The sequence below is a fragment of the Lepus europaeus genome, chromosome 15, assembly GCF_033115175.1.
Source record: "Lepus europaeus isolate LE1 chromosome 15, mLepTim1.pri, whole genome shotgun sequence".
Classification (NCBI taxonomy): Eukaryota; Metazoa; Chordata; class Mammalia; order Lagomorpha; family Leporidae; genus Lepus; species Lepus europaeus.
The window spans coordinates 29,603,474-29,615,604 of record NC_084841.1 but is presented as its reverse complement, the minus strand read 5'-3'; the positions used below and the strand labels follow the sequence as shown (position 1 = coordinate 29,615,604).

Below are 12,131 nucleotides of genomic sequence, written 5' to 3'. Positions count from 1 at the left end.
GTCATATGGGATGCCGGCGCTGCAGGCTGGGGCTTTAACCCTCTACGCCATAGTGCCAGCCCCCTTTTATCTTTCAATACACTGAATTTGCACTGAAATCTACACCTCTCTCTCTCTCTCTCTCTTTTTTTTTTTTTTAATTTTTGACAGGCAGAGTGGACAGTGAGAGAGAGAGACAGAGAGAAAGGTCTTCCTTTGCCGTTGGTTCACCCTCCAATGGCCGCCGCGGTAGTGCGCTGCGGCCGGCGCACCGCGCTGATCCGATGGCAGGAGCCAGGTGCTTATCCTGGTCTCCCATGGGGTGCAGAGCCCAAACACTTGGGCCATCCTCCACTGCACTCCCTGGCCACAGCAGAGAGCTGGCCTGGAAGAGGGGCAACCGGGACAGGATTGGTGCCCGAACCGGGACTAGAACCCGGTGTGCCGGCGCCGCAAGGCGGAGGATTAGCCTGTTGAGCCACGGCGCCGGCCCTCTCTCTCTTTTTTTAAAAAAAATTTGATTTATTTGAAAGGCAAAGTTACAGGGAGGAGAGAGAGAGAGAAAAAGAAGAGAGAAAGAGAGAGAAATATCTTCCATCTGCTGGCTCATTCCCAAATGGCTGCAAGAGGCAGGGCTGGGCCAGGCAGAAGTTAGGAGCCAAGAGCTTCCTCTGGGTTTCCCAGGTGGGTTGCAGGGTCACAAGGACTTGGCCCATCTTCCATGGCTTTCCCAGGCACATTAGCAGGGAGTGGGACTGGAAGCAGAGCAGCTCTTACCCATATGGGATGCCAGCATCGCAGGCAGTGACTTAACCAGGTAGGCCACAATGCCAGCCCCTACCTCTCTTCTTGTGACACTGACACTGAGCATATAAACCACACATGCACACACTGAAGATGTAATCTGTTGATTTAATGATCACATGGCTTCCACACTATCAGGTTATTCAGCAAGTTTCTTAAAACCCAAGATGAAGCATGAAAATTGCAAATGATAAAAGTTATGAATGTTTAACACTACTTTAGTTAGCAGGTATCTTTTAAAATAACTATTTAGCTTCTTACATAGGATGCTTTCAAAAAAATTATCCTATATTTGGAGTTTCTGTCAGAAGTCAATGGTACCCATACTCTCTTGATTGAATAGTACTCTTTTTAGATATCTGGCATGGTTCTAGGACATTCAGCCAAATTAAACCCATGCAGAGCCCGATGGGAGATCAAAAGAATAACTGATATTAAGTCCAATTTGATTACTCATGCTGATGTATAGAAATAAATTCCTCTAAATATTTATTTTTTTGACAGGCAGAGTTAGACAGTGAGAGAGAGAGACACAGAGAAAGGTCTTCCTTCCGTTGGTTCACCCCCCAAATCTCCGCTACGGCCGGCGCTGCGCCGATCCGAAGGCAGGAGCCAGGTGCTTCTCCTGGTCTCCCATGCGGGTGCAGGGGACCACGCATTTGGGCATCCTCCACTGCCCTCCCGGGCCACAGCAGAGAGCTGGACAGGAAGAGGAGCAACCGGGACAGAATCCAGCGCCCTGACCAGGACTAGAATCTGGGGTGCCAGCGCTGCAGGCGGAGGATTAACCAAGTGAGCCGTGGTGCCAGCTAAATACTGTTTTAATTATTTCACAACAGGTTAAAACTACTGAGATTTTTGACAAAATTTCTATACTTCAAAAATGCTCAGCAAATTTACCTTTTGAAATAGTTAACAAATTAAATATATGTAATTATGGAACTTATCACATAAATCCCTAAGATTGGCAATGGAATCTCAGAAAACTGCTGATATGACCCTATACATAAAATTAATCAATGTACTCCTAAATAGACATAGTAAATCACTGTGACCAGCACATTAATCCTCTGTTAATTAGGTAGTTTATATAACTAAAACAATCCATGGCACATTCATTACTTAGAATACAGGCAATATTTAAACAAATGAACACAAAGAATAATTGTATTTAAAGTTTGTAAGAACATCAAAAATAGGGGTGAGCATTTTGGTACAATGGGTTAAGTCACTGCTTAGGGTTGGTGGCATTCCTTATGGGAGTACTGGCTCGAGTCCCAAATACTCTGCTTCCAATTCAGCTCCCTGCTAAGGTGCTCAGGAAGCAGCAGATAAGGGGTCAAGTACTCTAGTTCTTGCTACTCAGGTGAGAGACTAGGAAGGAGTTCCTGGCTCCTGGCTTCAGCCAGGCCCAGCCCCTGCTATTATAGCCATTCAGGGGATGGAAATTCAGTTTTTCTGTGACTCTGCCTTTCGAGCAAATAAATAAAAATATGGAAAAAATTTTTTTTCAGGATAAAATTGTTTTGAATCAACTCCACAAGTAATCACACTTTTTAAAAAAATTTTTAAATTTTTTTTTTAAATTTACTTGACAGGTAGAGTTATAGATAGTGAGAGAGAGAGAGACAGAGAGAAAGGTCTTCTTTCCGTTGGTTCATCCCCCAAAATGGCTGCTATGGCTGGCGCTATGCCGATCCGAAGCCAGGAGCCAGCTGCTTCTCCCTGGTCTCCCATGCGGGTGCAGGGCCCAAGCACTTGGGCCATCCTCCACTGCCCTCCCGTGCCACAGCAGAGAGCTGGACTGGAAAAGCAGCAACCGGGACTAGAACCTGGTGCCCATATGGGATGCCGGCACCGCAGGCAGAGTATTAACCAAGTGAGCCTTGGTGCTGGCCCCAAGTCATCACACTCTTTCATTAATTCTTTTACTGTTCTTAAAGAAAAAAATTATTTCTACATTATGGACTAGAAAACTAAGAGTAATGTTGTGTAATTTTGTGTAAGCAGGATCCTGGTTGGTAGAGAAGGGAGAAACTGTCTTAAAATTGTACTAAATGACTTCAAAAATACTCTGCTGTTCCACTAGAGCAATGAGACTAAAGACAACTCATAAAAACCTACAGCAATGAGGCTTTGTATTTATTAACAAAAATTACATTTTACAGTATGAGAAGTAATGTGTTGAAATTGCACTTTTACTCTTAACACAATCCTAAATGACCAAAGCAGTGTTCAAAAATGTATTGTATTACACATTTAAATAATGGATATATTTGAGAAAATGAAAAAAATTAACAGTGAAGAAAATCAACGTCTATTACTCTTTCAACATAGTAATATCTTTTTAGAGTAATTTGCAGAATATTTATTTTATTCAACATTTTTGAAAGAAAGAATTCATGTAGAATTGAGAAGGCAACCAGCTGCTAATTACTTTTTGCAAATTTTGGAATTTACCCTAAAAAATTTAATTTCAGATGCTAGCTTTAATCAGGTTTTTCAATTTTACTTTACTGAGATACCTTATCCATTATACCCATTGCTTTAATTTTAGCGGATTCACTGCCAAGTTCATTAAGCTGATGTTTTCCTAAGAGCAGTTCCTGTGGAATTTCATCATCATCACCTGAAAAAGCAATCAAACAAAAACGTAGTTTAGGTAAAAGAAATAGTTCAAAATGGTAAGTTTAACAGAAATCTTGGAAACGCAAAAAGATATAAACAAAGTGTACAGTAACAACAAGAGGCCTCTATAAATCCAACAGCAACACTTGAATGACAGAGAATAGGAGTTTAAAAAGAGAGTTCTGACTTGTCTAAATGTAGTATCTCTACTATCTTAGATATACTACTGTTGACTTTTCTTAACCATGTTCTATGCCCAGGAGGCTGACCTGTACAGACTACATCAACAATATCCCATACCCTTTGTCTTCCGTTTGGGTTCAGCAAGTGGGGTGCCCTGTCAGAATATCAAGGACAAGGAAGTGAGATCAGGATATTTATATTCCTGACGTTTTCCTTGTAAGATCTCCCAGCCTGGCTCTGTCCTCTGACCAAAAGGTACTGCTTCTTTCAAGGCAGAGACATTTTTGAGAGCAGGGGTGTTAACAACTGCATGCTGTTAATACTGGTTTCTGGCACTATTTCCCCCTACCTTTGTCAATAACTCCTCCCAAATCATCTTACTGTGACAGTGCCTTTCTCTTTGAACCCTAATGATACAGAAGACAATTTTATTATAAAATTGCAAAGTTTTAGAAAAGATGAAACTGACATTCTAAATGAGGACATATAATTATACTTATGAGTAAATCTCACAAAATATTTTAAAAAAAAGGCCGGCACCGCGGCTCAATAGGCTAATCTGCCTTGCGGCGCCGGTACACCGGGTTCTGTCCCAGTTGCCCCTCTTCCAGGCCAGCTCTCTGCTGTGGCCTGGGAGTGCAGTGGAGGATGGCCCAAGTGCTTGGGCCCTGCACCCCATGGAAGACCAGGATAAGCACCTGGCTCCTGCCTTCGGATCAGCGCGGTGTGCTGGCCGCAGCGCGCCAGCCGCGGCGGCCATTAGAGGGTGAACCAACGGCAAAAGGAAAACCTTTCTGTTTCTCTCACTGTCCACTCTGCCTGTCAAAAAAAATAAAAAATAAAAAATAAATAAAAAAAAATAGTGATGTATCTTTTAGTTCATTCTTAAATAGGTGGACTCATTTCAGAATTAAGGTATGCCATACAGCTCTTATATAGATTAATCATTAATATTTAAAAAAAATTATTTGTTTTCATTTAGTTGAAAGGCAGAGACACAGACAGACAGATCTTTCATCCACTGGTTCATGCCCCCAAAAGCCTAGAACAGATGGGGATGGGCTAGGCTGAAGCCAGGAGTCTGTAACACAATTTGTGTCTCCCCTGTGGGTGGCAGGGATTCACATACTTATCACCTGCTGCCTCACAAGATGCACATTAGTAGGAAGTTGGAATCAGGAGCAGAGCCAGGAATCAAACCCAGACACTTTGATACTGGATGCAGGAGTTCTGAGTCGTATCTTAACCACTGTGCCAAATGCTTGTCCCAGATTTCAGGTTTCTTGATAGCACAGATCATGTTCCTGTATCTTCTAGAATAACTGGCAGAAAGCTAGACATAGTAGGAGTAAATAAAATATTTTTAAAATTTATTTTACCAAATGCAGTAAAATCCATATCTTCCAAATTATCCAAAATATTCTCGATTGAAGCTGTGAATCTTTTAAAAGTTGAAGAGTCCATCATTTCTGAAAGAGATTAAAAAAAACTTATGTCTACATTCAGAATTGACAACTGAAGATAAAGATCATCAATAAAAACAAATTAAATAAACTGTTACCTTCAGGTGTTAATTTTGGTTCATAAGCTTTCCTTTTCTTCTGTTTTTCTTTTTTCTTCATTTTTCTAGCGACTAAAATGAACAAAAAGCAACGTTGAAATGCAGGAACAGCTTAATCTAGTTCCACATTCGTTTCTAATTTCTTCCTGAACATTTATTTCTTAAACTATAATCACTGCAAATTCAAACTAAATATAACTATTTTTTTTACTTTGTCTTGATTAACAATTAAGAGTTGTTAATTAATTCAGAAAAAGACACATTCTTCAAAGTTAAAGCCCAAAATTTAAATCAGTTTATGTAAAAAATCCATTGGCACTGATGAATTACCCTCACTAAGGCTGGGAGGAGGAGAATAATCTTCCATGTCAGAATCTGATGGACTTCGGTTTCGGTAACGACCACCACCTGAACTCCTTCTTCCTTCATGAGAGTGGCCACTTCGCCTATGATCCCCAGAGCTTCTTCTGTCACGCTCTTCATATTCCCAAGCTTTATCATCATCTTTTTTATGTCGTTTCCTAGAGGCTAGAAGCAAATCCCCATGACAAATAATTTACCTCATTTAAAAAGACTATTAAAACTTGTACATTACAGATGAATCACATGGGAAAAAAACTTCATTTTGTGGATGTAAGAAGTTCTGGGTAATTCTGCCTATCCAGAAGTTTAACTTATGGTATACAAAGAGTATCAATAGATCTATCCAAATTTAAAGATTTTTACATGAACTAAATTTGCTAATAAATACACACACGACCTGGATATTAAACCACAGTGTTCAGTTCAATGAAATGCATTCAGTACTTCAGTAAAGATTATATCTAACGTTCAAGATTAATTAAGGCTTGTAAAACAGCCTTTATTTAGATTTGGATGAACAACACAATTACTTTACCACATTTAGATTATGGACAGGGCAGTGCACGGTTTGGAGGAAAAAAAAATAAACCTTTAAGAAAGTATTACAAAATATAGGTAACCATGCATACAGTCAATTAACATCTGAGTTAAACCTACAACTAAGCAACTAAGTAATAAATTCCACAGACTCTGGTAAACATCACAAGCCTACACAGATAAACTTGTATAATTATAAATACTAATATACTGAATTAAGTTCTCCAACAATGAGCTTGGAGAAAATCTTCTAAGTTTATGCATGCTACATAAGCATGTTTATATATCATGTTACCTTCAGTCTTTTCCCCATCCTTCCAGAGGTCCAAGCATTGTGTTAAAATCACCAGTACTGACAGGAGCCTCTGGGCAGATGTGGCACAGATTTCATCTGACACATCAATCTGGTCAACTGGTAATAGCTGCCTAAAACATTATGTTGAAAATAATTCTGAGCCTTGAGAAAGCATCATAGTTCAGCAAGAAAGACTGATTAGAAATAATCCACAGAGAGAGCTGAAGGGCAATGCTAATATTTATCATATTCACTCTAAGATGCAGGCACAACTAAGTTAAAACCATGGTAGAGAATTGTGTCCTACCAAGATTATATACTAATTAATGGTGTGAGCACTGTTGCTGGCAATGATATACTTTCTACTCTGCTGTTTGACTCCCTTGTGACCATTCCCCCTCCTCTACCCTGAATTCCTAACTGTGATCAAAACACAAATACTTAAGACAAATCACTTGGATCTCTATACTTAGCTTTAAGGATGTCAACCTCTGGCCCATACACTCTACCTACACTTTTATCAGTGACCTTATTTGTCGACAGAGAGTTTATATCCTGATTAATCTTACCCTTACCTGCCACCCTAATTATTCCTGCTCAAGAATCCAGTTTGGTTTCTGACTGTGGACATTTCTGTCCAATCTATGGATAACACAGCAGGAAAAGGAAATTTCTTTTTTCTTTGTGGTCACAGGTTTGGCATAGCAAGAGGATTCAAATAAAGGACAAATTTAAGTGGGCAGACTGAAATCTTCACTGATTCTTCTTCATGATTAGGCATAAATTTGTTTATGAAATATGTGAGGAGAGATAGGATTTTTTCCTTTTTAGAAATATAGTTAGGATCTATCTTAATACATTCTCTTAATGAGGGGCTATTTCATGTACTAATGAGTATGCGTGAGAAACAGGATTTGACAACAGGAAACTTGTTTAGAAATCTTCTATGATCTCACATATGAGTTTTTATGGTGATGGACCAAAACTTACATAATCCAGTTCATTTTTTGAATTTTAAATAAGAAATCTATTCTAAACATCTGTTATATGAACAGAAAAATGACTGAAAAAATCATTAGTAATTATATACAATATACAATAGTAACTATTAATAGGCCTTGGGGATTTTAATTTTGTATTCTTTAAAACATGAGGTGGCAAACAAAACAAAACAAAACAAAAAATTTCCATGACACACAGTATTCCAAGTGAGGTTATTAGGATCGCAACTTAACTGCAGCTAGCTTGTTTTTTCTCCATTTACCTCATTACCCTAAAAGAAGCAGAGGAGGGTAAGGCTCTCAACAGATATGTAAAATATGGCTTGGTTTTTGCCACCTTCCCTTTCTGAATTTTACCTTTCTCTGCTGAATATTTCCTCTCTTCCTATGTTCCCCAGGCACCCAATGATCCTGAATTTGTGTTAAAGCTACTGAATTGTGTGGCTCATCTTTCAAAGGTAGCCATCAATCTTTCCCCCTATCTTTCAACAAAACTATTTTCATAAATTTTAGATTCTAGGAAAACAAATGGATTAAACTTCAGTAAAATCCTAAATTTCAAAATCTCTCCCTCTCAAAATAGCATAATGCTGGCAACTTACGTCCTTAAGGTGGTTTTGCATTTTGCATTATAATGTATTCTCACTGCTTTGTTTCTGTTATGGTACAGTAACAATTTGGTTGTTTATGTCAACTAACTAGGCTTCTTCTAACACTCATCAAGGGCACCATATCCATTTTTTATATTGTTACTGATATCAATGTAAACCAAGAAAAACAGGAAAGTTCTCTGAGATTTCTTTAAAAACCTAGAAGAACTTTGCTTTTTCCTAGTGGAGGCCAAAGCTCAGGTTCTGGGAATGAGTAACATTAACTTTCATATAGTTAGGCATAACTATAATGGCATACACAGATTCAGTAAGAAGCTATGTGCTCCCATATATGAGACAGTATCTCTCATAATAGCAAGGAAGATAATACTGGCAGTGTTGATGATAAACATATAAGTCATGTGTAGCTTTACTCTCTCATATCTAATACTTGGTGGTCATTTTTTGATTAGCTGTCCTTTCTATTTAACTGTTAGATAACTTCAGAATTTTCAACTTACAAGGCAGGAAGTCATTATCAATCAACTGGAGTTTAAGTGTAAGTTGAAATAAAACTGCAATTAAGGAATGATTTCTCAGCTATTCTAGAAATGGATGATGTTTAAGGGGAGGAGGGAGAGTAGAGGCATGTGTATAAAAGGGAATGAATTTCCAGGTCACCAAATTTCCTTTCTCCTCTCACGTTGCAGAGCAAATCAGTCCCCATATGATCAGAACGTTTGATTGTTAAAAAAAAAAAAAGTTAGCAATTTTAATATACTGTGTATAAATACATCTCACAATAATACAAATTGTAACAATTACACATATAGTTAAATGTCAGATTAACTTTACTGTATATTTTATTTCAACTTGAAAACTTTGTTCAGATTTGTTCCGTATTCATAGTCTACTGCTCATCACTCAAGAATTCACAATTTAAAAAAGATCAGGATAAATGAACATCAATTAAAAACTCTGGAGAAGTGAAAGGCTTCCATCAGTAATATACATTTAAAAATTGCAGCATGCATCTGTCCTTCCTGCCCTTGCTGGTCACACCTCAATCTACAGACTCTAGGTGGAAAAGGTAGAACACATTGGTGGTCTTCCCACTTCTTTTGGTCATTATGACTAAGTCAGTTGGCACACAAGTGAAGATTTCCCATAGTCTGTTTCCACTGAATGGCGTTTAAGTCAAACAAGGTTGCTGACCCCTCTTGGCTAGGCTCAATTCTGTTGCTCCAGAAGAAGGAAGATAGGGATAAAAGAGAAGAACTTTTTTCAGTGGACCAGTAGGAAGACAGGCGAGGTATAGCAAGTCTAGTGCAAAGACAGGTGATCACAGTGTTGTAGAGAGGTAGCTGTGAGGTGAAGAAGCCAGCTCTGGAAAACAGTGAAACAAGGGAGGAATTCCAGGACACAGCTGGGCAAAAAGGAGAAGCCAGGTGCAAACCACACAGATAATCCGCAATGCGGCTAATCCATTCATAATTTAGTGATAGTATGGTTTTATATATTTCTTCATGTGGCTATCTCCTACGTGTCCTTCAAGACTAAGTGTCACCTCTTCCAGTAAGCATTCCATGAACCCCCATTCTGATTTTTTTTTTTTAAATGTCAATCCAGTGTGTTCCCACAGCACTCTGGACTTAACACTGTTAGCACTACTATACTTTTTATATACATAGTTCCCCCATTAGACTGAAGATCCTTTGAGAACAGGGGTCAAATCTTATTTGTAATTTTATTTTTAATGCCTAGAATACAATAGGAGAGTAATAAATGTTTGTTAAATGCTTACAGACATGCATCTGTGTTCTTTACCACTCATTCTAACTCATTTAAATTTTTTTTCTTGGTGCCAACTGATCTCATCTTTCACAAATTTTAAAGACCTTGCTATACTTGATTATTAAGAATCAATGTCACTGTACTTCTGCTAACCCCCAAAATTATGAATGAGACAAACACTTCAATCTGTTTTATAATTCCAAATAATAAAATGATACTTACATTCAAAAGCTTCATCACTATCATTATCTTCATCTGAACTGATTTCAGCATATTTTGGCTTTTCATTAACTGTGCTACGTTTGCGTTTGTTCATTTTCACCCGTTCACAAAGTGGCATTGTGGATTCAATTTCTGCCAGGAGTTCAGGGGGCAATTCTTTTAACACTGATTGATCTATACTACCTATTAATAAAAGGTAAGAAAAAATTTAAATCTGGGTATCAAAGAAAAAGTTTCAACTAAATTACCAGCACAATAAAAATATTACTCTTTATTTTTTAAGTTACCTTTTCAAATAAAATATGCTCACACTAATACTTTTAATCTTAAAAAGATAATTTGTATATATTTAGTTTTAAAAAGTTCTTAGAAAAATGGCATTAAAATACGCCTATTTCAGTGTAAAAATTCTGAAGCTCATGTACAATTTTTTTCATAATACACATTTCTATGAACTTTTGAAGACTCCTTGTTAAAAAAGATTTCAAAAGGCTTTTCTTATACCTAAATGAAAATGCTTTATGGTTTATTTTTAAAGAGCATAACCAGCACCCAAACATTTTTTAATTCCATTTGCCATTAACTTCTTGAAGCCCCTGGTATATGTGGAAATATACATAAATACTTATCTATATACACAGACAATAACATTACCATATAAATGAAGGGTAGTAACATCATCAATTTTTGATACAATGTCTTCATTGAATAAAAACATTCTGAAACTAGAGATCACTGGTATCAGCAAGTGGATTTGTGATAGATGGTATAGTTCACATACTAAGTAGTACCCTAATTTGTTCTATAAAGGTACAGAGACCTATAATTAGCTTGAAACTCATGTTACTACACAGTACGAATGACAAAAGTTGGAGGACATGCACCACCTCCTTTTATGATCTTAGCAGTTGTGTAGGGTGGCTGAGATAAGAACTTTATATATGCTTTAACCTGTCACTGCCTAAATAAGAAGTAAGTTAATGTCTTTAGCATTACGAAGAATTTCTTCAAACAAACCAATATATACTGGGGACAACAGAAATATGTACAGTAAGGTAAACAAACCAAAATATTAAAAAATATAAATGTCTATAACGGAAAAATAGTAAATTCCACACCGTTACAAGTTCCTATTTCCCTTTTCACCCAAAGAATAAAGACAATGAAAATACATAAGCGCAGTACAGTAAGAATCATTAACATCACACTAATCCTACACACACCCACATATAATTTCTATGAAGAAACAAATTGTAAAATCTTGACAGTTTAAAAACAAAGAAGTGGCAAAAGTTATTTATTCAGACTAATTTAAGTGTCCTTGATGACTGACAAAGCTGACATTTTTACTTTACTTACCCATGTAAATCTTTTAATGAAAGCATTAAAAATGATATCTTACCTGATAAATTTTATTATGAATTAGAGCAAAGAATACTTTAGTGGTTTACAGCAGGAAATATTAGCAACTTATAATCAATTCTTTATAACATTCAAATGATAACACTGTTTATATAAAGAGTAAAAAATAAGTCACAACAGAAAAATAAATAGGTTCTAATTAAGACCTATTTAAAAGCCTGAACAATATACAAATAATACAGAAACCAAAGTATTAATCTTCATGGAGTAATATCCTTTTTTATGCTTCTGAAGTTTTTGTTCAAGATCATGAAGGAGTTATTTCAGTAACTTTCAGTCTTCTATTCTTCTAAGGACATGCATGGTAGCAGTAATACCCAACAAAGATCCAATACTGGTGACTGGTATTATTACAAACACTTCATTGGTGAGAATCCTGATTCTCATGTTGAGTCTAACTTGCCTATGTTGTTTTTAAATCATAACATTTATTTGTATTGATGACAGCTATTTTTTAGAATACTGGTAGAAGTAAAAGAAATCAATTTTAGCTTTGCATTATCAGTATTTTCAGCTCCAAATTGAATATATTCTGCATGCCATTTATAAGTCTTTAAAGCTATGAATACCTCTAATTAAGTATGTATTTCTTTTTTGATGGGAGGCTCATATTTTCTAGAATACATCTTTTAAGCATGTATACCTAGATGGACAATAAAAGCTTTGACTGCTTAATTCTGTGGTTTACAATTTCTTATGTTCATTATTATAGATATTAATTACTGGATAGGCTGAATTTTATAGACAAATGA

The 12,131-nt window shown here is 36.8% G+C and overlaps 1 protein-coding gene across 8 annotated transcripts in view; it reads right to left on the bottom strand.

The window, feature by feature from the left end:
• Nucleotides 1-12,131, bottom strand: part of NIPBL (NIPBL cohesin loading factor) — a 227,934-nt gene that overhangs the window by 71,407 nt on the left and 144,396 nt on the right. For all 8 annotated transcript variants that reach the window (XM_062212605.1, XM_062212607.1, XM_062212606.1 and 5 more), the window contains 5 exons: nt 9,958-10,140; nt 5,486-5,683; nt 5,156-5,227; nt 4,974-5,063; nt 3,309-3,412 (listed from right to left, as the gene is read on the bottom strand). In XM_062212605.1, the coding sequence (XP_062068589.1) occupies nt 3,309-3,412; nt 4,974-5,063; nt 5,156-5,227; nt 5,486-5,683; nt 9,958-10,140 (647 nt within the window). The remainder of the gene's footprint in view (nt 1-3,308; nt 3,413-4,973; nt 5,064-5,155; nt 5,228-5,485; nt 5,684-9,957; nt 10,141-12,131) is intronic.